Source organism: Carassius carassius, chromosome 42, assembly GCF_963082965.1.
Source record: "Carassius carassius chromosome 42, fCarCar2.1, whole genome shotgun sequence".
NCBI lineage: Eukaryota > Metazoa > Chordata > Actinopteri > Cypriniformes > Cyprinidae > Carassius > Carassius carassius.
The window spans coordinates 20,052,930-20,080,614 of record NC_081796.1 but is presented as its reverse complement, the minus strand read 5'-3'; the positions used below and the strand labels follow the sequence as shown (position 1 = coordinate 20,080,614).

At 36.1% G+C, this 27,685-nt stretch overlaps 1 protein-coding gene across 2 annotated transcripts; it reads left to right on the top strand.

The window, feature by feature from the left end:
- The first annotated feature begins 373 nt into the window (after window positions 1–373).
- Window positions 374–27,685, top strand: LOC132124112 (phospholipase D1-like). 2 transcript variants are annotated; one of them, XM_059534947.1, is made up of 26 exons: window positions 374–494; window positions 11,917–12,093; window positions 12,433–12,599; window positions 13,175–13,317; window positions 13,574–13,685; window positions 13,763–13,828; window positions 13,919–13,977; window positions 14,082–14,174; window positions 14,296–14,448; window positions 14,554–14,703; window positions 15,708–15,791; window positions 16,893–16,974; window positions 17,171–17,281; window positions 17,917–18,105; window positions 18,516–18,732; window positions 19,925–20,053; window positions 20,303–20,421; window positions 20,722–20,835; window positions 20,934–21,044; window positions 21,199–21,287; window positions 21,583–21,696; window positions 23,173–23,222; window positions 25,998–26,132; window positions 26,391–26,544; window positions 26,643–26,760; window positions 26,862–27,685. In XM_059534947.1, exons 2-26 carry the CDS (start codon window positions 11,949–11,951, stop codon window positions 27,084–27,086), a joined length of 3,129 nt encoding a protein of 1,042 aa, XP_059390930.1. In that variant the 5' UTR covers window positions 374–494; window positions 11,917–11,948; the 3' UTR covers window positions 27,087–27,685. The 2 variants fall into 2 exon arrangements, with proteins under 2 accessions (XP_059390930.1, XP_059390929.1); XM_059534946.1 differs by lacking the exon at window positions 374–494 and adding an exon at window positions 5,557–5,678.

The following is a 27,685-nucleotide window of genomic DNA, read 5'->3' as shown; positions in this document are numbered from 1 at the left end:
CGGCATTCCATACAGATCCATCACGCATTCTGAGAGAAACCTACAGCTAACCAGCGAGCGAGAGAACGCCACGCAAAGACTTTAAAAATCCCACAAACTCCAAGACCGAGAACTCTCCTCAGACAACTTCTGGTCGAGTGATATAAATATTAATTAAAACTTTTGGAAGGCTTCTTGACTTGTCAAATTTGGAGACCTTAGTTTAGGCTACAACATAGACCCATCATAAACATATGGTATACCTTTTTTACTTTTTTAATATATATCGAAATCAGATGAGAAACAGATATATATCAGAGTATGCACATTATTTTTAAGACTATAAATAACATCTCCGCGGGTGTGGACGTCCATGCATTATTTAAATGGGCGGGTCTAACAGTGCATAAGAAGGAAGCGCGAGGCAGATGATCCGCGTTCACCTCCTAAAGGGGCTGACTTTATTTGAGAAGCAGATTCACGACAGCGCGGACGTGCATCCAGTTCTTTATCAGGTATGTTTACTTTACTTTATCTGACCAAATAAGGCTCTGTTATGAGAGTATAAATGACCTGAGTAAGTTTTAACAAGCGGAAAAGTAATGACATCTTGGCTGAGTACACATCTAGACCACTATTGCAGTAAGAGTGACAGGTTTGAGACGCAAGGAAACAGAAGGTGGCAGCCATATAGTGCTTCTGAACTGCAACACATCAGAGCAGAGCAGAGCAGTCTAAGAAAGAGACACCATAGGATTTAATATGTTTATATTAACTACTTCAGAGTGACATTTTTTAAACAATGCAGTAATGTTTTTCGATTGCCCACACCCACTGATTCTGAACCTGCTGTACCTGCAGGGCAACTTCGGAGACTAGAACTGATTCTTAGTTACAATTGTCTCGACAGCTGATAAATGCTAACAGATAGAAGAGCTCAGCTGTGTATTCATTGTATGTTAATGTCTTGCCTGGAACTTCATTTGTAGGACCTAAATGTGACTGTGCACTCCATGTAGCATCCATGAAGTGATTCCCACACTCTTAAAAATAAAGGATCAAAAAAGGGGTTTTCACAGTGATGCCATAGAACAGCGATCCTCAAATCAGGCTTGCGAGATCCACTTTCCTTAAGAGTTCTGCATTTCTCACCCTAATCTAACACACATTTTAACACACGAGTTTGCTAATCAATGTCTCCAGGATCATTAGAAAATCCCAGGTAAGTTTGTTTGATTAGGGTGGGAGCTGAACTCTGAAGGAAATTGAATCTTGCAAGCCAGATTTGAGGGTCACTGCCATAGATGAACCATTTTTGGTTCCCTGAATATTTTTAATAATCTAATAACAATAATTTAATAAAAAAGAACCCTTGTCCTACAAATGACCTTTTTTAATGCATATAGAATGCCTTTTGTTTTTAAGACTGCATAAGAAATCTGTGTGTGCGCGCGCGTGTGTGTGTGTGTGTATATATATATATATATATATATATATATATATATATATATATATATATATATATATATATATATATATATTGACACACATCCATCATGATGTATATATCCAGCTTTTTTTTATACTGCCTTTAATAAAATTTATTTATTTATTCATCGATTTGTTTGTTGGATAAGTCATTGAAAGCCTTGACTTTTATTTATTTTTTTACATTTTATTTTTTATTCCATTTGATGTTGGTGTGAGTTGTGGCCAGGACAGTTCAGTTCAGACAGCTTTTGTGGGATTTATCCAACAATGTTTAGTAAATATGCTTCGTTTCCTATAATTAAAATTAGCTTCAAAATCTTGTTTAGGATTGGCAGGTGAACTTTTACATTAACACGAATTATAAACATCATATTCTGACCACACTGTATTGCGTAGTCCTGTACACTTTGTGTGGTCATGTTGTGTCTTGTCATATCAGTACAGTCCCCTCTCAAGGATCTCGGGACAGAATGGGAGTCACTGGTTGACTTGGGAAGGTGTGTGATTATGTGTGTTTGGTGTTGTACAGAGCTGCTATTTCATCATTTTTACCCTAATGAGGCTAACTTCCTCTTCTGACAACACGCATTTAGATAGTATGCATGTATTAAAAAGAGACCATGATTGTGTAATGCTGCATATTCCTTGAAATATAGGTGTGGTTTCTGAGTACTACAGCCATGGATCACAAGATATGACCGGTCTTTTGATGACATCAGAGCTGTCAGATGATAATGCTGATGTTATACAGGAGGAGGAGACGCTTAATGTACATGTCATATCCGCTGTATGTAACATTGGCAACAAGAATTGCTAAACCACCTGCTCTTTTATGAAACACAGGGTGTTGTACTAGATGACTTGCCACTTTTGCTTGTTGGTCACATGAGCAAGTCCAAAGAAAGCTGTCTTTGGGTTGGCATGGTGGTGTTGTGTGCTCTCTTTGTGGTTCGTGTGCATCTTCACACTTTGGATCTTCTTTGCAATGCACATGAAACGATTAGCTGTATATTTCAGAACCTTTTTTTCTGGTCAATCCTTAGAGAAGTGGTTCTTTTTTACTGTTTTTCAAAGTTAAATCGAGATATGACCAGGCATGTGCGTTTAGCTTTGAGGAAAGAGGAAATTGGGCTTGTGGTCTATTGTGGTGTAATTGAATTTTTTTTTTCTCGAGGGACAGGAAGTTGAACTCTAGTGAGGGTGAGCAATAGATCCTAAAATACACCATGTTTATGTTTCAATGTTTTTATGTCTGGGATTGTTGTGTGGATCTAGAATCTTTTATTATTAAAAAATTTGCAAAGTAAGCATGGATGGAGATGTAGTGATTCAGTGCACTGACTGTAAAAGCTGAAGAGCTCCTGTTTATCCCAGTGGTTTTGTTTGCGGTTTTAGATATGCAACCAAGTGCTTGTTGATATGCATTTCTGGGCCACTTTGCCAGCTTAATGAATGTCCTGTGACTAGACACACACTCAGTAACTATGTTTTCAGTTTAACATGATAAACAGATGTGATTGTGCATGATGAGTAAACCAGAATAGTTGTTTACAGCAATTATTCACCCAAAATTGAAAATTTGCTGAATATTTACTCACCCTCAGGCCATCCAAGTCAAAATGTACATGAGTTTGTTTCTTCATCGGAACAGATTTGGTGAAATTTAGCTTTACAAGTGCTGTAATGCTATGTTTAAATGAAAAAAAAAAATTAATATACATCTTGGATGGCCTGAGGGTGAATGAAAAATTTTGGATTAACTATTCCTTTAATTTTTGACTTGATGTTGATGCTTAATCTTTTTGAGGATTTTTTTGTGATTTCAGATATTAAAAAAGGGCCTCTGTCATTAATTTAAATATCCTTGGTGTATTGAAACGCTGTTTAATTCCCAAAAGGAGAATTTAGCGTGACACAACAGCAACAGCAGACAGATACTGAGCATAACAGTGTTTTATTAGGGATGACTGGATTGCGATTAAATTAAAGGATGTTAAATTAAATTACAAGCAGTGTTTAATCGATTCACAGCGAGTTTAACAATATTAAAGTCACTTGCTTGTGGGCTGAGGAGGAAATTAAAAAAAGCGATACATGTCAGTCACAACTAGAGGGCGCTTACTTCAAAGATTTACCCACGATCATGTCTGCAGTGTTTTGTGTAGAATAATACATTAGGGAAATCTCATTAGGGAACCAATGGAATGCGGATATGGAGAGGCTCGTTTGAATAATTTAGCCGCAGTCATAAACCGAGTAGTAATGGTTCAGTGTGGATTCAGTGCTTGTTTATAGATGCACTCAGCAATGCCATATTTATCTGCTCTCAGAGCATGAGCTGGTAACATGCCTTCATTGTGCATAGATGTTCAATAAATAATTATGTAAATAAATTCCTGGCAGTGGTTTGTTAGCCCTCCTCTGTAACCCTTTATGTAAGCCCATTAGAGAAACAGTAGGCAGGATGCATTCTATTGGACATGCAGTTAATTTATCACCAGTCCAGCACACAGTGCCTGGATAACACAGATCAACACGGTCATGACTCCATCGAATGTTGTTCAAGGGTGGGAATGAGTACAGAACAAAGCTTGTTTTAGATTCCAAACTGAAGATTTGTGTATTTGTGCTTGATGCATACAGTAAATGATTTGCTTTGCAGCAGCTTTTGAATTACTTTTTGATTTTTAACCAGTTTTCTTTTATTATTATTATAGAATTTACATGCAGATCAAGGGAACTGATCAATTAAATTATTATTATTATTATTTTTAGTAAATTAGTTAATTTATTAATAATTAATTTAATAATTTATGACATTAATTCTCAGTTTCACCAAATTAACACATTACGCTCACAGCTATGTGCACTACCATTTAAACATATGGACAATATTATTTTATTTATATAAAAAAAAAATTAAAATAAAAAGTAAAATAAAAAGTGAGATTGTAAAATATTTTTACACAATACATGACATGTTTTCATATGTATTAAGCAGTCCGTTACAGTATTCCTGTGATGGCAAAATGTATTCCTGTAATGGCAAAATAAAAACAATTTCAGTGTGCTAATTTAATACTCAAGAAACATATTAGCATATTATTTAATTTGAATAAGTATAAAAAATTTTTTAAGTAGGCATCACAAAAAGCATGCAAGTAAAATAATATGGTGCTAGCTGATTATTATTATTAATATTATTATTATAATTATTATTATAGGTCAGGACCAAAATTCATCAATAGTTATTTAAAAAAAAAAATACACACATACATATACATTTTACATTTTTTTACAATATTTAACAACGTTTCCCTAAAAAGGGCACTTGCCTTGAAAAAAAAAGTTAAAAACCCTTTATTTAGGGGTTGTTGATGACTAAAATGAGGGTTACATTGACTCATCCAATGTAATATGAGTTGTTTAACGGCTACTGGCTGTGTATGTGTAAAGAAACCTCACTTTTATGTCCTTTATTACATTTAACCATCTGTGGTGGCCGTTTTCGTTACTTTCTGCAGTATCTCAGGTTTCCATCACCACTAAAAGAGCCACAAGTGTTCCATTTCAAACACTGGCTGCACGGCATGTGGGTGTGTATGGACTGTCATGTCATCTGCCATGCAGTCTTACCAGGAGATAAACATTTAATAACAGCTTTCTCCTGGAGAACAACGGGAATGTGGGCTCAAACGCTGCTTTGTTTTAAATGCTATGCTAGGAGTCCAGAAGCTGGTGCGCATCCATTAGATTGATGGGTTAAAATGTGAATAAAACCAAATGAAGGCTCTGGTGAATGTGATGTTTGTGTGAAGACTCGATCCACTCAGCAATAAGAGAGGGAGAGAAGTGTTACATAAGACGTTGGCCCTGAATCATCTGGCAAATATTAACTTAAATGGCACTATTGAGCATGAAATGTCAGTCTTCATGAGGAGAGATAAAATAGCACATCCCACACAAAACTTATGGCACAAGAAGCATGTTGATGCATCTCTTGTAAGGCTAGTAAGACTCCTCCCCCTATTGGCATGTGACTACTGTTTCAGCCTCTATTATTCTTGGACATATACTCCGACAGACTGCTGTTTGCCAGTGTGTGTTTCACTCTATTACACGCTTCTGCTTAGTTGGACTTTTCTGGGGAGAATAAGACTCAGAGGATAATAGGAATGATGGGGGTATCTCTGCCTGTGCGCGGGCATGTAAGTGAACATTCTTTTATGAATAGTTGAAATGGGTTAGATGATATTTTCACATTTCTCTGCTGTCTTTTAAAAGAGAAAATGCATTTTAAACAGGCAGAAATAAGGAACGAACTCTTCTGCTATGGGTCACTTGTGATTTTTTTTTTTTTTTTTTACAACATGTGTGACTGCTAGTTTAAAAAATGCATGAAATGTATGCACAGTGAGCCATCAGATAGATCTGCGTTTGCACAGAGGGTGTGATTTTCGGAATGTTTGTGCACATGTATGTGGGAGAGCGTGAGTCACTGTGGAATGTCAATGTAATATATGCAGACATTATATATATACAAATCTTTTTTTAATTTAATTACAATTAAAGCAGCTCACTTTATAGATTGCAGCTTATTCCTACAATGCAAGCTGTCCACCTACCTGATTTGTGTCTGGAAGTGTGCACCTCACACCAACACTTCCAATTTACATGGAAAACATTGCCTTGTATTTGCATTTGGTTGGAGTCTGGCTTGCTGGAGCATTTTTTTCTCTGTGCAGAACATCGCTTGTATTTTACCAGTTAAGGTTCCACACAGCAGCAATGTTTGTAAAAGAGAAAAGATTCAGAAAGCTTCAGAAAAGATTCAATGCCAGTGAAAAATTTGGACACACTTGACTCCGTTTGGTTATCATTATCAAATAAGAACTTTTGATCTAAAGGTTGAAATGTCCGAAATTAGTTTGTACCTTTTTATTTAATTTAATTTAATTAAAATTTTTTTTTGATGAAAACCAACCTACAATTGACCAGTAAAGAAACAAAAAAATAGATGTATAAGATTTAAGACAATTAAAATATATGCATATACATTTTTATTTGTTTACATATTTTTGTCTCTATATAATTACCATACTTCCATCTTTATTATTTTATAGCAGATGTCTTTGTTATTCTTTAAAGTAAAAAAAAAAAAATTAAGCATGAATGGATGTCCTAATTTTCTGAGCGATACAGTAGGCATGTTAAAGGAATAATCTCAGTATATCGAAGAATTAATCTTTTATCTCACAATGCTATACTAAAATTCTCACTGCAAAAATCTGTATGTTTATCTCAATTTTTCATGTTCATAGTTTTGAGGAAAAAGTGGTGCTGAATGAGATTGCATTATACAAGGATTAGATTTGGAATCACAATACAAAAATAAAACTAAATAATAGGGATGCACCGAATATTCGGCCACCGAAAATTTTCGGCCGAAAATGGCCAAAAAGTGCATTTTCGGTTTTCGGCCGAAACACTTTTATTACCGAAACAACACGGCCGAAATGTTATGATGACGCAAACAGAAACCGCGACCTGCACGTGCACCTGCATAGCGCAGACCACGAGCTCCCCGCGTCATTCACTTCACACCAGTGGGTCTTAATAGAGAACATTCTCTCTATTCTTATTCCTTTATTCGCAGCACTAAAGCGTCTCCTAACAAAGAGATTGAGACGGACCACGAAGTGAAAACAAAGAAAAGTACAGTCTTATAGAGTCTGTTAGCACACGTCTCACTGAGATCTTTTCGGATCCTCCGCACTTCATCGCGAATGTGCTTGATCCGCGTTATAAAGACCATTACTTGGACGCGGAAATATGGCAGAGCACACGAGAAATGCTCCAGGGCGCGCTGGATGCGGAAAAACCCGCGTGGAGACGGAGAAGCGCCAAGCGCAGGAGACTGAGATCAGAGCGCAAAAAAAAAAGACTCGTCTCTGCATATATAATACACACACATATACATATACATGCATAATATCAGATTGTAGCCATATTTCTGCTAGATTTTTTGCTAGATTTCTGCTTTAATTTGATAAAAATGTTTATTTATGCCCTGGCCCTATTTAAATACACTCTCTCAAATATTTCTCAAATGTCAGGCAGATGACAAGCTCAACTGCTCAACAGCTAGATGGTTATCTGTCTGAAGTCCCCATCCCCAGAAGTGATAACAGTCTTGCCTACTGGAGAAGTAATGCACTTTCTAGTACTACAGAGAAATATTTCAAATGCTCTTCACCTAAATGCACTTTTTATGAGAGAACAGTTAATTTTAAAACCTTTCTGCAGGCCAGTAGGCCTGTACATTATTATTTAATATACAGATGAGTGGGATTAAATTTTAGTTTGAATTTTATTTTATACTGTGCATTGTTGCAATGTGCTTAATAAATATTTGCATAATTTGTAATTATGCATTTTTATGTTTTTTTATAATTTATGTAATTGTAATTATCTTTGAAACTTTAATATTAATTTATGCAATTGCAATGTTTTAATTTTAGTAAAGTTAGTACACGGTCATAGCAATAAATGCAATGGTACTAATAATTGGGATAATTTCTTTCGGTGTTTCGGTTTCGGTTTTCGGCCTTGGTTTTCTCTTTTTCGGTTTTCGGTTTCGGCCAAGAATTTTCATTTCGGTGCATCCCTACTAAATAATCTCAATATTATTACATCCTGACCCAAATATCAATATAATATTGATTTGAATTCATTAATTTCTTAATTTCTCTGTTTCATGTTATTTGAACTGTTATGGAAGTCGTGTTTGTATCAGGGTAAGGGTGTTTTTGAATACTTAGTCAAACTGGTATTGCCACATTAACGTCATCTCCCCGTACGACAGAACTGATCTGCATCTTTACTGTTATAGAGGGATATGCTTCATCAAGTTGCTCCACACACAAGGACACTGTGGCCTCTTTTCCTGCTTTTATATTTGAAAAGACTTGGTTACTTGCCAGTTAAACAGATCCCTTTCAATGAGCACTATTGGCCGTGAATTAATTACAGGGAAAGTCCCATTGGAGCAACCTGCACGACAATGCATGGGTCAGTAACTCACCGGTTCCTGGATTGCCTTTAACTATTCAGTATGCATGCAGACTTTTTTACTAAAAGCCCAGATTGTAAATGATTAAAGTGCAACCTGTCACTTCAAAAGCAGAAAAAGCAGGCAAAAAAGCACAAACAATATAATAAAATGCTTTGCCGATCAATTTTTTTTACCAGAGATTATGAGTGTTTATGGCCCTAAATGGTTGCAGGTCATTTCCAGGTGATTCCTGACCAAATGTGGTTGCTGAAGTGTTCTTGGTTGGCTTTGGGTGGTTGTCAAGGTGTTATTTGATTGATACTAAATATTTTGGATCCCTTATCTGTTTGATTTTAACATTCGATTTATTGTCTCACAGGTAGAAAAACCCTAGTTGCTTAGAAAATGAATAGCACAGCCTTCCAAATCAAGCCACATGATTTAGCTATCAGGCATGTTTGTAGCACATGTGCATGATTTCCTACAAACTCCTAACTCCGAGTACTGTGCAGGCATTCTTTCCCAAGACATTTTAAGCACCTATGAAATGGACAGGCCACCGAATGTGTGATGTACCTTCTGGACTACTGTAGATCAACTACATAAACGCATTTCAGTCTGCTTTGTTTTGACACTTGAAGTAGCATTATGCTGGGCGTTGAGAGCTTGAGGGTGTTTCTATTGTGGTGGTGGTGGTGATGGGAATGTGCCTTTGATGCTGCTCTGCAGTTGAGCGCTTTTATTTGATGTAGTAGTTCATTGAGCCGATCTTTCACGGTTTGCCTTCACACGTACAGGTGCATCAGTGAAAACTCAAGGGAGGTTTCCAGAACTGTTGGAATGTGTGTTTGTGTTCATCTTGTCAGAACTGAGCCGTTTCCACATACTGGTGGAGGTGAAACTTTCTCAGCAAAAGTCACAAGAATCGATACAAGTGTGAATTTGTGTTTTGCTGACTATTCAACACTGAAACGTAACCCTTTAGCTGTCCTTTGGCTGTCACGGTGTGAGAGATGTAAGTTTGTGCAGTGTTACTCGAGGTTATTTGACTGTGTGATTTACATAAAATGAGGATTATTTGTTTAAAGTCTTTGACCTTTACATATCCTCGTGTCTGTGGCTTTCACGAGGATTTTTAGGGAAAACATTGTCTAATGTTTGTTTTATCGCTCTAGAACATTATTCATGGCACTGATCCTGTGTGATTTATTACCTTGGCAAACGCACTGTTTTAATTCTTGTTATGCATAGCAACCTGTTTATGGCTGTTTATAGTAGGTTTCCATTCATGACTGTAATATAAGCCTACAATTACCAAATTGAGCTTTTCTTTTTCGCATGCCAGGATGTGAATTTTTAGACGAGAGCCAATTCAATGCTAATGTTGTAAAAACAAGATCTCTCAAATAGCTGAAAACCTCTGATCTTCCTCTTTACGGCCTCCTTGAAACACATTCAGTCCACAGATGCAGATATACTTATGTTTTTCAGAATTTGAGATTTAGTATGAGTGCGCAGTATCAGCCAATATTACAGATCATATGGATCACTACAGTATTGGTTGATATTTAATTGTGCATACTCATTTCCTCTATTCTTACATTTAGAGTGTCTTTTGCTTTCGTCTAACGCTTCTTCTTTTTTTAACTAATAATTGAATAACACTGTTAATGTAATCTTTAGCAAATCTCTAAATTAATATTGTATATTATAATTCACATGAAGTATTAAAAAGGATAATTTTTTTGTTTGTGGTCTTTGATTTTTAATTTATTTATTTAGTAACATAGAAATTTCATATCAACCATTTATCAGCTATGAAATGAAAATAATGATAACACTTATCCCAAGTCTGTATGATATTATATAAGTCTGTAGATCTCTAATCACTTAAATTCTGTTAGGTTTTTTTTGTTGTTGTCACATTTTGTCTTCCACTACATGCAAATAACCAGTCTGAATATTTAGAAAAGCATGGCAATAGTAAGTCTTATCACAAGAAGCAAATAAGTTTTCTAAATATAATTGAAGTCTTCATATGCAAAAGCATCCAAGAGCTGGTTTCTATGTTTAGGTTCAATTATTTCACTTTGATGGCAATGCAAAGGACATGTTTACTGCCGTTAAACTGAAATCACTGAACCTAAACATAATAGCCTGATTAAAAAAATATTGCCAGCTCTCCATTGAAAATGAATGGGATTATGTCGCTCTGTCGCTGTGTGTTGCTGGCAGTGTGAACGGGGCTTAATTCTGCTATACCTCAAACTCGAGCCCTGGTTGATTTGAGAGTGCAGTTTTGCAATTTTATGTTCTTTAAAATGAACTTCTCTTCAAGATCCTTTGCATCAGCGAATCATCTTAGAGGAAGTAGCATAAGTGCAGATCTATTTTCATCCTGCTTTCGTAATTTTCAAATTTTCATAGTCACACTTTAGGACAGTTCACATGCTCATTCAGCAGAGAAGTGTCTGAACTATTACTGAAGAGGTGGTGATTATAATGGGCTTTGATGGCTCCAGATCCGATCCATGGAAACAAAAGTTGTGCTTTAACAGGATTTCTACAAGCCTGATTCCAGCACAGACAAAACTCTCACTCAGACCTGCTCACATATACAGCACTTCAAGTTGAGAGTCGATTAAAATGTGACAGGTATCATAAAGTCATTTCTGACTAAATTATAGTGTTAAAAGTGATTGTTGATAATTAATCGTCCTCATTTTGTAAAGTTCTGTCACTGAGATGAAGAGTGAATGATTTTAATTAAATTTAGAAAGACAAATGTGGCATCTCATCATGGGGTTTATGTAGAATTTATGACTCAAACATGACATGAAAATGGAAGATAATAAATTCTTCAAATTAGAAAACACTTATTTACTATAGATTACTATATCTCTTTAGTTAGACGATGCAAAGCAAATGTGCACAGGCCAAAGCTGAGGTTTGTTGTGGCATTAATGAACGGTTTTGCTGCGGTACATGCAGTTGTGTCTGGACAAAAGGGGGATTTTTGGTTTTTTTATGTGATGTCTTTAAGCTTCTCAAACATTTTTGTGAGCAGTTAAAAGGAAAGAGGAACAGGATGGTGGTCCCAGACTGCTGTCTGTTGTCCCCAATTTAGTTCTTAACTTTTTCCTGTTTTGGTTCTGAATGAGTTCCTCTAATTCTCATTCCAGCTTCACCAAAAACAAGGCAAAGCACAAACCCATGCTCACACACACACACACACACACACACACACACACACACACGTTTGTTTGACGTTCTCTATTGTGGAGACGATATTCAAACAATCATATCTCATACCATTCCATGAATGTTTGAAGGATTTATGTTTTATAACATCCTCATTTCTCATGTTAAACAAAGTGTTGTGTATCTTAAAGGAGAGCCCTGGCCAGCAGGCCGATTGTTAGCCATGCTGCGACATCAAGAACCCACGGTCAGCACCCTGCATCTGGTGGCTAATGATATGACCGATATCATGGAGAACTTGGACACACGAGAACTCGACATTGGAGATGGGGAAGAGGAGTTTGACGGCCAGGACCCCAATAGAGCAGGTAAAAGAATCAAATAACAGCATAAAATCACTAAATAATCCAAATAAACTGAAAAAAAAAAATTTAATGCTATGTTTTTTTTTTTTTAAGAAACTAATAATTTTTTTTAGCAAGGGTAGATTAAATTAATCAAAAGTGACTGAATTTTATATAAAACATAAAGTACATGTATATTTTAAATTACAATATTACTGTTTTACTGTCGTTTTGATTAAACAAACACAGCCCTTATCAGCATAAGAGACTGCTTTTAAAAACTTTACTATCTTACTAACCCTAATCTTTTCAACAGTAGTGTATATAACTGTCCCAAATTAATTTGAAGTGTTTTGTCCACAGAAAACCGTATCCCCTTCTCAGCCGTGTATAAAACAATAGGCTTTAAAGAGCCCGGGGCGCGTGTATTTCTTACTGCGCTTCCCATCACTGCCAAAATCCTGGAGGTGGAACGCTTCACTTCTGCCCAGGATCGCTTCAACGTCACCGCCCAGAGAAGCGTCTCTAAGGTGAGATCTCCCACTCCCGCTCCCTTTCATCAAGTGTTATTATGTGGGCTGAGGAGGTATAGTTGTTGCCCGGGAGATTTAGAGGTTTCCAAGGAAATTTACATGTTGCCCTGGAGATCTGGACACCATATACGAAAATACTTAGCACATGCAAAATAATTTTTCAGAAGAATAATGACAAAATAATGAATCTGATGGAAGCTTATCCCTCAGTTTCAGAAATAGTTTGTTAAAAGATTAAATAGCTGAAATCTTAAAGAAATAATTAATAATATGCTTCCCATCATGTCGTTCCAAACCCAAATGCTGTTATTTTTGTTTTAGTAAATTTTTTTGCCTTTTCCACTCAGTGACCGTGTCAAAAAGACCAAAAAGACACAATAAACGCCCCATCAAAGTTATCCTTTTGCATGATATTCCAAGTATACCAAAGCCATATCATATTTCTTTTGGTCCATTTCCACATTTTTGTTGTTTAGAAAACAGCATACATGTTGAAAAGACATGAGGGTGAGTAAATCATAGCAGAAGTGATTTAACTGATCCTTTTTTCTTATGGCTGGTCATGCATCCAGTCCCTTCCTGCAGTGTTTAAGATAGAAATGAGACATGGAAACTTCACCTGGTTGATAAAGAGGAAGGAGAAACATTTTATGGAGCTTCACAGGGAACTACGCACCTACAAGACCTTCCTCAGAATTCCACTGCCGTCCCGCAGGTAACCCGTTCTAAAATATGATGTAAATGTGTATATATATATATGTGTATATGTGTGTGTATGTATGTGTGTGTATCACAAATCATTGTAATATGATGATTTGGTGCTCAGGAAACATTTTTTTCTTCTTATCAATGTTCAAAGGAACGGCATTTATTTGACCTAGGAGTATTTTGTTACTTTATAAATGTATTTTAATCGGTTTAATGCATCCTTGCTGTCTTGTGACAATCATAAGATCTCTTTCGGTTAATAGTCATGCAGAGCGGAGGCACACTATTAACAGGAACATTGAACGGAACATACCGAGTCTACCCCGGGGAGGAGGCGAAGAACTGGCCAGGGAAGAGCAAGTCTCTAGTCGAAAAGTCAGTTTCCTGTTTCACGGTTGCACTTCTGACAACTTCATATGATTGCTGTCTGACTAGTATGATTTCCTTTACAGAGACAACTTGAAGACTACTTGAATATGCTGCTTAAAATGCCAATGTATAGAAACTACCATGCAACAGTATGTGTATATTTGGATTTTGTACATTATATCACTCCGTATGTTTCTTGAATTACATGCATTAACAACCTGTCCTGTTTTGTGCCATAGATGGAATTCATCGAAGTGAGTCAGCTGTCCTTCATTCATGATTTGGGACCAAAAGGCTTGTAAGAGTCTTCATTTATTGGCTATGAAGCCACTGAACTTTTAATAATTTTTTTTATAGATATATTATTGCATTTTGTGACATTTTGCACTGTTAACTTCCCAGGGATGGCATGGTTCTTAAAAGGTCAGGGGGTCACCGTATTCCTGGACTGAACTGCTGTGGCCACAGCAAAATGTGCTACCGCTGGTCCAAACGGTCAGTCAAATTATACAGGATCACAAAACAATCACCATGTGACTTTCCCTGGTTTAAAATACAGTTAGATGATTTTCAAGTAAAGACCCTTTTTTTTTTTTCTTATTGTTGGTCTTTACAGGTGGATGGTGGTGAAGGACTCTTTCCTTGTCCTCATGAAGCCAGACTCAGGTGCCATCTCATTCGTCCTGCTAATGGATAAGGCTTTCGGCATCAAAATGGACACTAAAGACACTGAGACGAAGCATGGTGTCCGCATAGACAGTCTTTCCAGGTGTGTGAACTCACATGGTCATTAAGGCAATATGCAGTTGACATGCACCGTGATTTTTTTTATTTTTTTTGTTGATAAAGTGAAAGAGCTTTTTGCTTTTTGAAGGACTCTGGTGCTGAAGTTCACAAGTTACCGTCACGCCCGCTGGTGGGGGCAGGCCGTTGATGATTTTGTGCGCAAATACGGCAGCAATTTCCTTAAGGGCCACCGCTTTGGTTCCTTCGCCAGTGAACAGAAGAACATCCCATCGAAATGGTAAATATTGCTTTTTACATGCATCCAGTGACTAAAAAGATCATTTCATATCATAGATGCTTTGAGATCGGTACTTTTGACTTAGGCCAATAAGCAACCACCTAGCAACAACTTGGCAACCTCCCATTAAACCTTTAACACTGACAGGAACCACTCACATTTTCTTCCGAAAATGTAAAATCCTAGCTTTAGTATTAAATTTGGGTTTTATGAAGCACACCAAAGAGAACTTTTAGCTTAAAACCTTTAGTTTATGAAAATTTCAATTTATTAAAACTTGATTATTAAACTTCATTTTAGCTTAAACTTTGCTTTTGCATAGGTTTTTATCAAATTTTATATATATATATATATATATATATATATATATATATATATATATATATATATATATATATGCATACATACATATGTGTGTATATATATGCATACATATGTATATATACATATGTATGCATATATATATACATATGTACGTGTGTGTGTATGTAATGTCATATTATATTGATTAATTATATAGTATTACTTTTAGCTTTAGTTTTATATTAAATTATGTTAGCTATTATATTGTTTTGTGTTAGGTTATTATTTGTTTTCAGCTAATATATTTCAAACCATACAGAAATATCAATAATGCAGCTAGCAGAAGCAGGTCTCAAAGGTTTCTCAGAACAGATAAACATGTGAAAGCTTCAGCCGTCTGCCGCTGTGTCTTCGGGTGAGGCCTGTTTCACAGGAGTAACATGAGAGAATGAGAGGGAAAGTGTAACCATAGACTCCATCCTCTTTTGACCCCGTGGAGAGGTGTGATAGTATCTAGGGCAGCAGCTTCACTTCTGGTCTGGGCAGATGATTTGTTGTTCATTGTTGCAGCATTAAGCCCTATTAGCATGCTTGTTCTCTGAATAATGAAAATGATGTAATTAAGTTTGAAAAACCGCAAGAGTGTGCTCTTGACACTATCAGCCTTACAGATTGATTTGACTGACTGAGTGTGTGTTCAGGTATGTGACTGGGAAGCAGTACATGGAGGACGTGGCGAATGCGCTGGAGGAGGCGGAGGAGGAGATCTTTATCACCGACTGGTGGTATGTTGAGATAAAACCTCTACCATCCATTCAGATTTCTTTTGGGTACTATTGATTTATTTTAGAAGTTATGCACAGATCAGATTAACTGCATCGGTTAATATATCCACAATAAATCTTCCCCTGAATTCTGAGAAAATCAATAACCTTGCTCCGTTCAGGATATTGAGTTCATTTCCTAAAGTGTTTCTTGGAAAAAGAAAACAAAAGAGACCATGTAGGACAATAAAGTGTATTTGATGTTTAATATACACATGGAGCACAATCTAAAAATGTACATGATCATTGTAACATGTTGTGGAGGTCCATTTAAAAATTGTATATTATGATTTCCAGCAATGGAAAAGGTAATTGAACGTAATTACATCTTGAAAAGTCATTGGAAAATTATAGAGAAGTTTATTTATGTATTAATACTTTATTATTGAGGTTTTAGATTTTTTTTTTTTATTAATAAAAAAAAAACAATTTACTTAAGTTGAATTTATTAAATTATTTCTTATGTAAATGAAATATATCCTTTTAGAATATGAAGTGTTAACAGGACTCTTCCTGTGTTTTGCATTTTTTTTATTTTTTTTTTATTAGAACCCTTTATTAATTTAATTAAAAAAATATTCTTTTCCAGTAGCCCTATATGACTGAAGAAGTTATGGAAGGTGTGAGAACTGGGATGGTAGAGATGTATTGCTTATTGCTTTGTCCTGTCATAACAATTAGGCCATGAAGTGAGAGAAAAGTCCATAGAAACGTAGTAAAAAACAGAGAAGCAAAGAAAGATAGTTGTATTCTTTGTATGCACCCTCTCAGAGGGCACCTCCAGCTGGGAGAAATGGCCAAACGGATCTATTACCTTTATGAGACCGATGCCTGGTGCTGTGTTACAGCATCACTCAGTCATCGCAGCAGACATCCTGCAAGTGTGAGATTCAAGTGTGTGTGTGTGTGTGCGTGCGTGCACTTTTTTTTTTTTTTTTTTTCCTAGCTTAATACGTTTTAATTTATGTAGGTGACAGTGAGATGTGAGACTAGACGTTGATGCATATTTGATTTAACAAATGCTTCCCCTGCTGATGAGGTCTCCTCTGTGTGTCACGGCAGGCTGAGCCCTGAGATCTTCCTCAAGAGGCCTGTCATTGAGGGCAACCACTGGAGACTCGATTCCATTCTGAAACGGCGAGCGGTGAGTTAATCCAACCGATAGCTGTGATGAAACTGCTATCCATCTGTGGCTTTACTGCACCAGCAATAAAACCTTCCCATTGACTGTTCTCACTTAATAATTTACACTTCAGGGTGTTTTCTGTTTTCTTAGTAATATATTAATATTGACTGGCGGATTTGCTGTACTGATTATCAAGAACTGTTTGTTCTTGCAGCAAAAAGGTGTGCGGATCTTTGTGATGTTGTACAAGGAGGTGGAATTGGCTCTCGGCATAAACAGCGAATACAGCAAACGGACCCTACAACAACTTCACCCAAATATCAAGGTGAGATGATGATAATAGTCAGTTCATGAATCAGCCCTCGTGAAGCTACAGTTGTTTGATTACCAACAGGTAATCAATTTTTAATTAAATTACCAACAGGTAATCAATGACTACAAAGCCACTGAATATTAAAATTAAACGTATAGGAGTTTTTTTTAGTTGACAAATTACAGATTTTTTTTTGTGTGTCTGTGTCTGAAAAAAGTACAGTTGGACCTTATAACACCAATAATATATTTGTAAAATATTTAGTTTTTTTTTTAGAATACCATTAATGGGCCCACTTTATATTGAGGGCCCTTAACTACTATGTACTCTCATTTAGATTAATCATTCGATTCTGTGAACCTATTGTGTATATATGTTTTTACATTGAATTCACTCGCTTTGAATCTGTTTGAATAGAAGTACAAAGTGGTGTAATTAATTCATTAGTCTGACTCATAAGTATACACCTGGTGCAAACTCTAAAAAAACTAAATCTGACAGAACTGCATAAGTACTTTCTGACTTTATTGACCTGTTTATTTTTTTGCTAAATTTGTTTTTTTGTTGCATTTGTGACCTCTAACCACTACGACACACCAAAAAAAAAAAAAAAAAAGTGAAGACTTCTAACAAACTTTTTTTCTCAGGTAATGAGGCATCCTGATCATGTCTCCTCTTCCGTGTATCTGTGGGCGCATCATGAGAAGATTGTAGTCATTGACCAATCGGTGGCTTTCGTGGGAGGCATTGATCTGGCGTACGGGCGCTGGGATGATCAGGAGCATCGGCTGACCGACATAGGAAGTGTTACCAGGACTCTTCCTATGTCTGCAGAGGTTTGGGACATCTCATATTTTGGTTTTATGACATACTGGCAATGTTTTTTATATATTTATATGCTATTATATACCTATTAATATTTTAAATAAGCTTTAATTGTAATATTTTATATATATATATATATATATTACACACACATACATATATACAAATATATATATATATCAAATATTACAATTAAAGCTTATTTAAAATATTTATTTTTACTTTTTTTTTATTAAGTTCAAGTTTTTCATTAAAATTTTAATATTTTAATTTGAATAGCTTTAATTCGTTTTAATTAACAATAACATTCCATTCTGAATGCCCGGTTCATTTTAGACATTCAATCTTAAATTACTTGTGATTTATGAGTTCACAGTTGAATAAAGGAAGTACTTACTTGATGAACTACTATGTGTCACAGAAAGCTTCTGAAGGCTCTGCAGCTATGGCCTCGCAGTCAAACGCGCCCAGCATTGTGCACACTAATGGCAAAAATGTGCCTGCTGACACAGCGGACCAGCCGAAACTAAAAGGACGGGGGAAGACCAGGAGGACCCGATTCAGCATCCGCAGGCACCTGCAAAAACACGGGCTGGCGCCTGCAGACAGCGTGAGCAGCACTGAGAGCTCTGAAGAAAGTGAGTACGAGTACGCCTCCGTCTCTGTAGCGCTGGCGAATGCAGACTAGTGACACGTTACTGACCTAAACTCCCACATTCAGCTGTTATCACACTGCACGGCTGAATTTTTTTTAATGCTCACTGACAGCTCTTTCATATGACTGACCAGCTTATGCAATGATTTACAGTGTTTACCATAAGTGCAGAAAAACATGAATCATTAACATTTTAATTGAGGCTTGTGAAACAATTCTGAGTTTAAGATGAGGACTGCATGTGATATTAAAATGTGTTGTTATTGTAAATAATAAAGCATATTGTAAATATTCTCATGAATGTTTTAGTCTAGAATCTATATTCATGTTCAAAAACTCTCTTTTTCACTCACGTTTTCCATAACATGCTTTTAAAGAGGGTTGACTTGGTTATAAAGATGCCCATTTTCTTTAGGTTATTCTAACAGTATTTGCAGTCACCAAAATTTGATCCCTCTTAAATGGATTGAGCTGAGGGTTTCCATGCCCTCCTGCTTGTGCCCAAGTGGTGAGTAAAAAGCAGGCTTGGGTGAGACGTTTCAGCTTTGGACTCTGTCAGAGGTTGCCTGTAATTCTGATCCTGAATGGTTTTGTTGTAAAGCGCTATTTTATGAGTCGAAGGGCAACTATTTGAAGTGCTCAGAGTCCAAGCACTGTGTGGTTTGCTGTGTTTCAACACTAATCTGGAGGAGTCTGCAAAAATATGATCTGTTTAAGAGGCAGAATATCCGATGCTTGCACATTCCAAGCATGTTAGTTTGGACTGATGCGGCAGTAGCTCAACAGTGTGAAAGCATGGATTGTTTCCAGAAGTTGTTGGAAGTTGAAGAAGCTTGGGTTGAGTTTGGGTTGATGTATGTTTAAAAAAATAATGATTATATATATATATATATATATTACTTGCATATATATAAATACACATACACACACACACACACACAGTGTATATATATGTTTATACTCTCTTGGTAGCATTTTATATTTGATATTAGTGATTTATTTGCTGAATTTCCTTTTTTCTCTCTCTCTCTCTCTCTCTCTCTCTCTCTCTCTCTCTCTGTGTCACTCTCTCTCTCTCTCTGTGTCACTCTCTCTCTCTCTCTGTGTCACTCTCTCTCTCTCTCTCTCTCTCTCTGTGTCACACTCTCTCTCTCTCTCTGTGTCACTCTTATTAGAGACCGAAACGGCACAGGAACTGCAAGCAGATGTGATTGGCCTGATGGGGAACACGCGGTTCTGGCATGGCAAAGATTACTGCAACTTTGTTCATAAGGACTGGATCCAGTTGGATAAACCTTTTGATGGTGAATTGTTGGAATTAAAGTTTGCTTTTTTTATATATATATATATATATATATATATATATATATATATATATATATATATATATATATATATATATATAAATAACAATGTATTCATAATGTAAAATTTTAGCATTTTAACATGCTTTTAAATTAAATTGTAAATTTAAAGTTGTTTGAAAAGTTTTTTTCCAACTCAAATTAGTTAAATTTAGATGAATTATTTTCTGTATTCTGCTCTTTATGCAGATTTCATCGACAGGCACATAACTCCCAGAATGCCTTGGCATGACATCGCATCGGTGGTGCATGGGAAAGCAGCCAGAGATGTTGCACGGCACTTCATTCAGCGCTGGAATTTCACAAAAGTGAGATCAATATTTTAATTTTCTTTTTTGTGGATAGTTGACATATTACTGATCTTTGTTAAAATATTTTTTAACTGGTCAGCATTTTTGTCATTCCACCGTCTTTTTTATATATTTGGTAAAACCTGCATGCATAATTAAAATGGAATTAGTTTGAATTGTTTTGGCTAATGCATAACATTTCACGCCACAAGACATTTCAATTTCTTAAAAGTATTTCTTGTCCGCATCTGTGCTGATGACTAAAATCATAAACATGGTTTCAAATATGTTTGCATTTGGATTGCCACTTTGTTTCAGATCATGAAGCCCAAATACAGGTCCTTGTCGTACCCATACCTCCTTCCTAAATCTCACACTACTGCAAATGAGATCAAGTATCTGGTCCCTGGCTGCACCCATACTAATGTCCAGGTACAATTTTTATGTAAACGTCAATATTCCATTCAAATCTTCTACAGACAAATACCACATACAGCATTCATAATGCTAATTCTCTTTTTTTTAATTAGTTGTTGCGATCTGCCTCGGACTGGTCAGCGGGAATAAAATACCATGAGGAGTCGATTCATACGGCTTACGTCAACGCAATTGAAAACAGCAAACACTATATTTACATAGAGGTTTGTGGCACAAAATACATATACTCAGTTCTCTAAATGTGTTCATTTTATAGCCTCACTGTTGATGTATTTGTTGCTAACCACAGAGACTGTGGCTTTAGCAATGGATGTCTTATATTAGCCTTTCAGTGGGTAAATGTGTTTCCTCTTTCAGAACCAGTTTTTCATAAGCTGTGCGGACAACAAAGTCGTTCACAATAAAATCGGAGATGCCATTGCCAAGAGGATCATAAATGCATATCGGTGAGCTGCATTCGATAAGTTGCATCTTTTGTCCAGTCTTCAACCTATTAGCCTTTGTATGTCCACAAACCTCTATAACACAAAGGCACACAACTTCTTAAATGAAACCTTTGTAAATCAACTTGCATATGGAAAATTGTTTGTCTAAAGACAAAAAGGTGATCTTTATTGGTGGATCAATAGCCAGCCATGAATAGACAGACTGTGTAAGGCCATACTTAAACTGTCTTTCATATTTATATCTCTTACTCTAAACATAGTAAGTGATCTCATGTCCTTTCTTTTTGGTTCACAGGGATGGTAAAAAGTACCGTGTGTATGTGGTGACACCACTGCTTCCTGGGTTTGAAGGAGACATCAACACTGGAGGAGGCAGTGCCATACAGGCAGTCATGCATTTCAACTACAGGTAACGCTAAATATTAAGATTGGAGTATCGTGTTGAAATTCAACTCAAATTGTGAAACTCATGTATTTAAATAAATTCAACTGAAGTAGTATAAGTCTTTGGTTCTTTTATTTGTGATGATTTTTGCTCACGCTTAACGAAAACCCACCAATTCACTATCTCAACAAATTAGAATAAAACCAATAAAAGAAAAACATTTTTAGTGAATTGTTGGCCTCCTAATGAATTACAAAACTTACTCTCATCTGAAAAGAGAACTTTGGACCAATGGTCAACAGTCCAGTTCTTCTTCTCCTTAGCCCAGGTAAGATGCCTCTGACGTTGTCTGTGGTTCAGCAAATTCCTTGACATGTCTGTGTGTGGTGGCTCTTGATGCCTTGACCCCAGCCTCAGTCCATTTCTTGTGAATTCCACTCAAATTCATGAATCGATTTTGCTTGACAATCCTCATCAGGCTGCAGTTCTCTCGGTTGGTTGTGCATCTTTTTCTTCCACACTTTTTCCTTCCACTCAACTTTCTGATAACATGCTTGGATACAGCACTCAGGATACAGGAGGGTGTCAATTATTGACTGGACAACTGAATTGGTGGTTTTTTGTTAAACATGACCCAAAATCATCACAATTAAAAGAACCAAAGACTTATACTACTTCAGTTGAATTTATTTAAAACATGAGTTTCACAATTTGAGTTGAATTACTGAAATAAATGAACTTTTCCACGACGTTCTAATTTGAGATGCACCTGTACTACAATACTTCATTCTATATAGGTTGCATAAATTGATCTAAAGTGACAAGAAAGAAATGCGAACTTTTTACTCATCAAAGAATCATGAAAAAAAATGATCATGGTTTCCAAAAAAAAGGCAAAATTAAGTAGAACAACTTTATCAACATTGCTAATATTAAGAAATGTTTGTTTGTTTTTTTTGAGTACCAAATCAGCATATTAGACCGATTCCTGAAGGATCATGTCATGTATGACTGAAGTAACTATGCTGAAAATTAAGCTTTGCTTAATATTTATAGGTGTTAATGATCTGATTAAAAAATATATTTTTTTTTGCATAAAGCCTATTATTACAGAAAGACATTGTTAATGCTAGTAAAAGGGACATACTGCATATAAAGTACATACAATATTAGTGACTGTGTAACACTTTGTCTAATACTTTATATACTGTACTTGTGACTATTAATAGTGTTTTAAACTTCCATTGTTTAAAAAGTGTTTGATCTCCATTGTACTGTAAGTGCTTTACTGAAGCAGTTATTTTTTATTTGTGGTAAGAGCTTTGCTTGTATCGAAGACAGCACATTCCTTCATTTTATCTATAAAATGTTAAAAAAAAAAAAAAAAAAAGTCTGGCTGACAGTAAATAGTTTATCACATAAACAGGGAGTGTTTCATGAAATGAATTTATTTACAATATTTTGTGTCCTTTTTTTATATATATTTTCATGTTTGTGCAGGACCATGATTAGGGGAGACTGCTCTATTATCTCTCAGCTGAAGAAAGAAAGTGAGTAGAGTGATATATAAATAAATACCCATAAATGTTTAATCTGTGAAGGGTTTATCCGTCATTCTTCAGAAGATCTGGCTTGTACACTAACCAGATGTTCTTCACGGGGTTTCTGTGAAGGTTCTGTGGTTGACCCATCCAGTACAGACCTATATGGTTCTCTGTATCAACTGTTTTGAAAAACGAATGGCTCTGTTGATTTTATTTGAAGGGTTTCGGTGTCAAAGGAGAGGCGCAAACAGACAAGAGCAAGAAAACAAGTATTTCCTGAAGTGCTAACCTTTTACCTAATAAAGCCTTTAGGTATCCCGTTCCAAGAACTACACCGTAATGGACAATGATCATTGTGTCTTTATATGCTCAAACGAGTTTGTTTTGTTTGTAGCTTATATAAGCGAAAACTGTAATAACCCCTGAAGTGACTTACTCTGATCTTACATCTCTTAAAGTAGCTTTAATAATACTAAATCTTAAAGAAGCATTAAGTGCATTAAAACACAACAGTGCCCTCTTGTGGTTTGTAATTAATAGTAAAAGACAAAGTCACAGTGGTTTGTTGTGAAAGACCTGGTGGAGCAGTATGAAATGTGTAGGTGTTTTTTATTGTGCAACATCTACGGTGGAGAACAGTTAGTCTGTAACTATTAACCACGTCATGAGAAAGGAAGGAATGTGTTTGAATTATCCAGCATGTCGTTGGCGTTCTGTTACAGCTTCACTGGATCTGGGCGTTCCTGCACTGTCCAGAATACAGATACATATCGCTGTTCTCTGAAGGTGTAGGAACTTGATTGTGGATATATCCTTCTGCTCAAATTAAACTGGATGAGAAAAAAAAATCAATGGTGCAAAAATGTACAAGAAGTTAGTTATATGTAAAATAAATATTAGGAAATATGAGAGTAACTCATTAATTTTTCTAAAGTGACACTGTACAACCGTAACACCATTGAATTACAGTTTCAGTGGAAGGAAACGTCTCTGGTCTCCGTTGAGCTCTTCATGTGGTGTGAATGTGAGAGGTGCAGAAAAGCATGTTCTGATTTCTCAGAGCAAATAGGTTAAACTTGTGGAAATGGACAGACTAATTACTCAGCTACTCAGACATTACCATGTTCAGTCACGTCGCAGTCGAAATTAAATGACTTTAAACTAATGCAACGAAACTGAACCTGAAAATCATTTAAGACTAACCTCTGAGCCAGTGATCATCATGTTTTTGATGTTTTATGAACCAATATATAGCTGGCTTAAAATAATATAGCACTTTATACAATACAGATTGTTTCAAAGCGGCTTCACAGTAATACAAAGGAAAACAATGGTCTTAATGTTGAAAATTTGTCAATTATGAAAACCATTTCAAGTTTTAGCTGTAATGCAGCTCGACAGAAGAAGAATAGTTTTCATTGTACAGCTCAGTTCAGTAAAGTGCTGATTCTGTTCAGCAACAATGTCAGTTGTGAAATAGTTTGAAAAAGGTACAAAAGTTAAATATAATTTTATGGGATTGTTTTAACCAAATAAATCAATATTTCTCAATATAAGCATATAGAAAAAATACAATTGATGCTTGTTGAATAGTTTTCTTTTTTGTTTGTATTAGTAATTTAGTTGTTTTTTCTTTTTTTTATATAAACAGTAGTTTTGCAGTTTAAGTATTTTAGTGCATAAAGTTAAACTAAACTAATAAATTATGTGTGTGTGTGTGTGTGTGTGTGTGTGTATATTAGGGGTGGCACGGTTCAACTTTTACACAGTTCGGTTTGTTTCACGGTTTTAGAGTTTTAGAGTTTTTCGGTACAGTTTGGTATGTGCTATGTTTCTGGAAAAACTATACTTTCTAATAAAAAAAGAAGAATATTCTATCCAACTACAAACAACAGTACAAATAAATACAATAAAGATACAAACAATAAACAGTGATTTTCAGTTTTTTTTTTTTCAGGTCTAGTGTAAGTTTTTAGGTACAGAAATTGAATAAAGTAATCAAATGTAAAACAGCATTGCATATTGGACTGTATAAATTAAAGATTATTCTTTTATTAAAGTTCTAAAAGCTTTTTAATCAAGAGCAGTGAGTGATTTCTTTGTTGTTGCTGTTCGATTAATATAAAGACTGTCACTTTAAGATAATGCACTGATACAGTGGCCTACGTTCAGCTGGCTATGTCTGCTGTAGGATACTAGACGGGCATTTTGACGTAATTTTTGTGTTAACTTGTCCATTTAAACACTATTTAACACTATTTATTTGCGTGCAATCTGAGGCGCTGGTTTGCGCACTTCGGATGAGCGCATGCACAAATCTTCTCACTGCTCTTGCTAGCTCGCGTCCTCTGGCTCTTAAATGTTTAAACTGACAAAGCTTAAATGAGTTTTGTTTAAATGCATATTAACGTGTGCTGTTCAGGTCTCATCTGTGCGCGCGCGCTAGCAGCACCCGCGGGTGATGACGGAATAAATGACTGCTCATATTCCAGCATAAGGCATTCACATTGATCAAGAGTGCATGGTTTGTCCAGGTTTTTTAATTTATTTTTTTTAATCGCTATTGTTATAATGTCTTGGAATCCAGAATGCGCATCCATCAACAGAAACATATATTAGTTAAACCCAGTTGTTTTACGTGCTAAACCTATTATAGATGTGAAGTAAGTTTTATATAGGTAAATGACACAATGTTTTTTTTTTTTTGGCTGAACTATTCCTTGTAACATGAATGTAGAAAAAACCCAAACCCATTTGCTGTCTCTGCATCTGTCTCTGCAGTGGGTGATCAGTGGATGAATTACATCTCACTTGGGGGTCTGAGGACCCATGCTGAGCTGGAGGGAAGGCTGGTGACTGAACTGATATATGTGCACAGCAAGATGCTTATTGCAGACGACAACACTGTCATCATTGGTGAGTAAAAATAGATATTTGTTGAAAGGCAAAATGCATAATGACTGTAGTCTTACTAATAGAAATTGTGGCAAACTGCTGTCATAATTTGTGGTAATGTGAAGTGTATATACGAAGTTTATATCACAGAATGACAGAGATGAAATGCCTCCTCCTGCCGTTAAGTTGTAGTATTGTAGTCCAAATATCTAATATAAATCTTTAATGCATTTCAGTACTTTCTTCATAATAATCAAAAATGTATTATGCATCTAACAGGTTCTGCCAATATTAATGACCGGAGCATGCTGGGTAAGAGAGACAGTGAGGTGGCTGTCATTTATGAGGATATCAACACTGTGAGGTCAGTGATGGACGGTCAGGAGTATCAGGCGGGGCGTTTTGGATTGAGTCTGCGGCTGGAGTGTTTCAGGTTCAGGAATCATTACAAGTCTGTTTCTTGCATTTAGCATTTTTAGAAACATATAAATAAGGTTCAAAGACGTTTTCTGTTTCCTTTGAAATCAATAGGATGATTCTTGGCGCCAACACTGATGACAGCATTGATGTGACGGACCCTATCAGTGACCAGTTTTACAAGGAGGTGTGGATGACCACCGCTGCCCGCAATGCAACCATCTACCAGAAGGTCGGCTTAACCTATTCACACAAAACGTCTGTCTGTCTGTCTACCATTCATAATTAAATGAATACGCTGAAGCCTAACTGAAACTTCTCCACCTCCTCCAGGTGTTCCGCTGCTTGCCATCCAGTGATGTTCGGTCAATTTTGGAGTTGGATGGCTTTCTCTCTAAGCCTGGTTTGGAGAAAGAGGACCCTGCACGTGCTCAAGAGGAGCTGAAGAAGATTCGAGGCTTCCTTGTCCAGTTCCCTCTCCAGTTCCTCAGCGAGCAGAACCTTCTGCCACCCATGGGATCAAAAGAAGGCATGGTGCCCATGGACGTGTGGACGTGAGAGAACCTGCCCACATCACGCAAATAAAATAAACACTTCTGATCCAGAAAATGAGATCTGGAGGAGCTTCAGCCATGTTTACCCACTTGGAGTTAAGGAGACCAGACTGGTTTGCTTTATGTCTGTTTGAAGCTTGATTGTTTATATAGTCTAACACTATGCAACTAATACTAGTTTTTATGAACTTTTCTCATAAATCCTATAAAATGGTGATATGGATGCTTTATGGATGCTCTAACACTTGATTGGATACTGAATATTGTTTTCTTGTTCATGATTATTGCACGGTTTTGTGCTCTGTAACATGCACTGAATATGTATTATTCTCTGCATTTAAGTGCCAACTATGTCTGCGTAACTTTAGTCTCTTTTCTCTATAAGAAGTGCATACATTCCTTGTGTACTATATCTCAAGATAATTTATTGGTCTGTGAAAGTGGACATGGTCCATTAATTATTGCTTTCCTATGGTACAAATTGCCATGTTTTGGTGGCCTTATTTGTTTACTGTCTTCTTAATGCTAGGTATGAACTAAAATCCACCAAAGCATTTTTCTATTATGAAACGAAGTTGATTTTATAAGAATAACAGGCTAGTA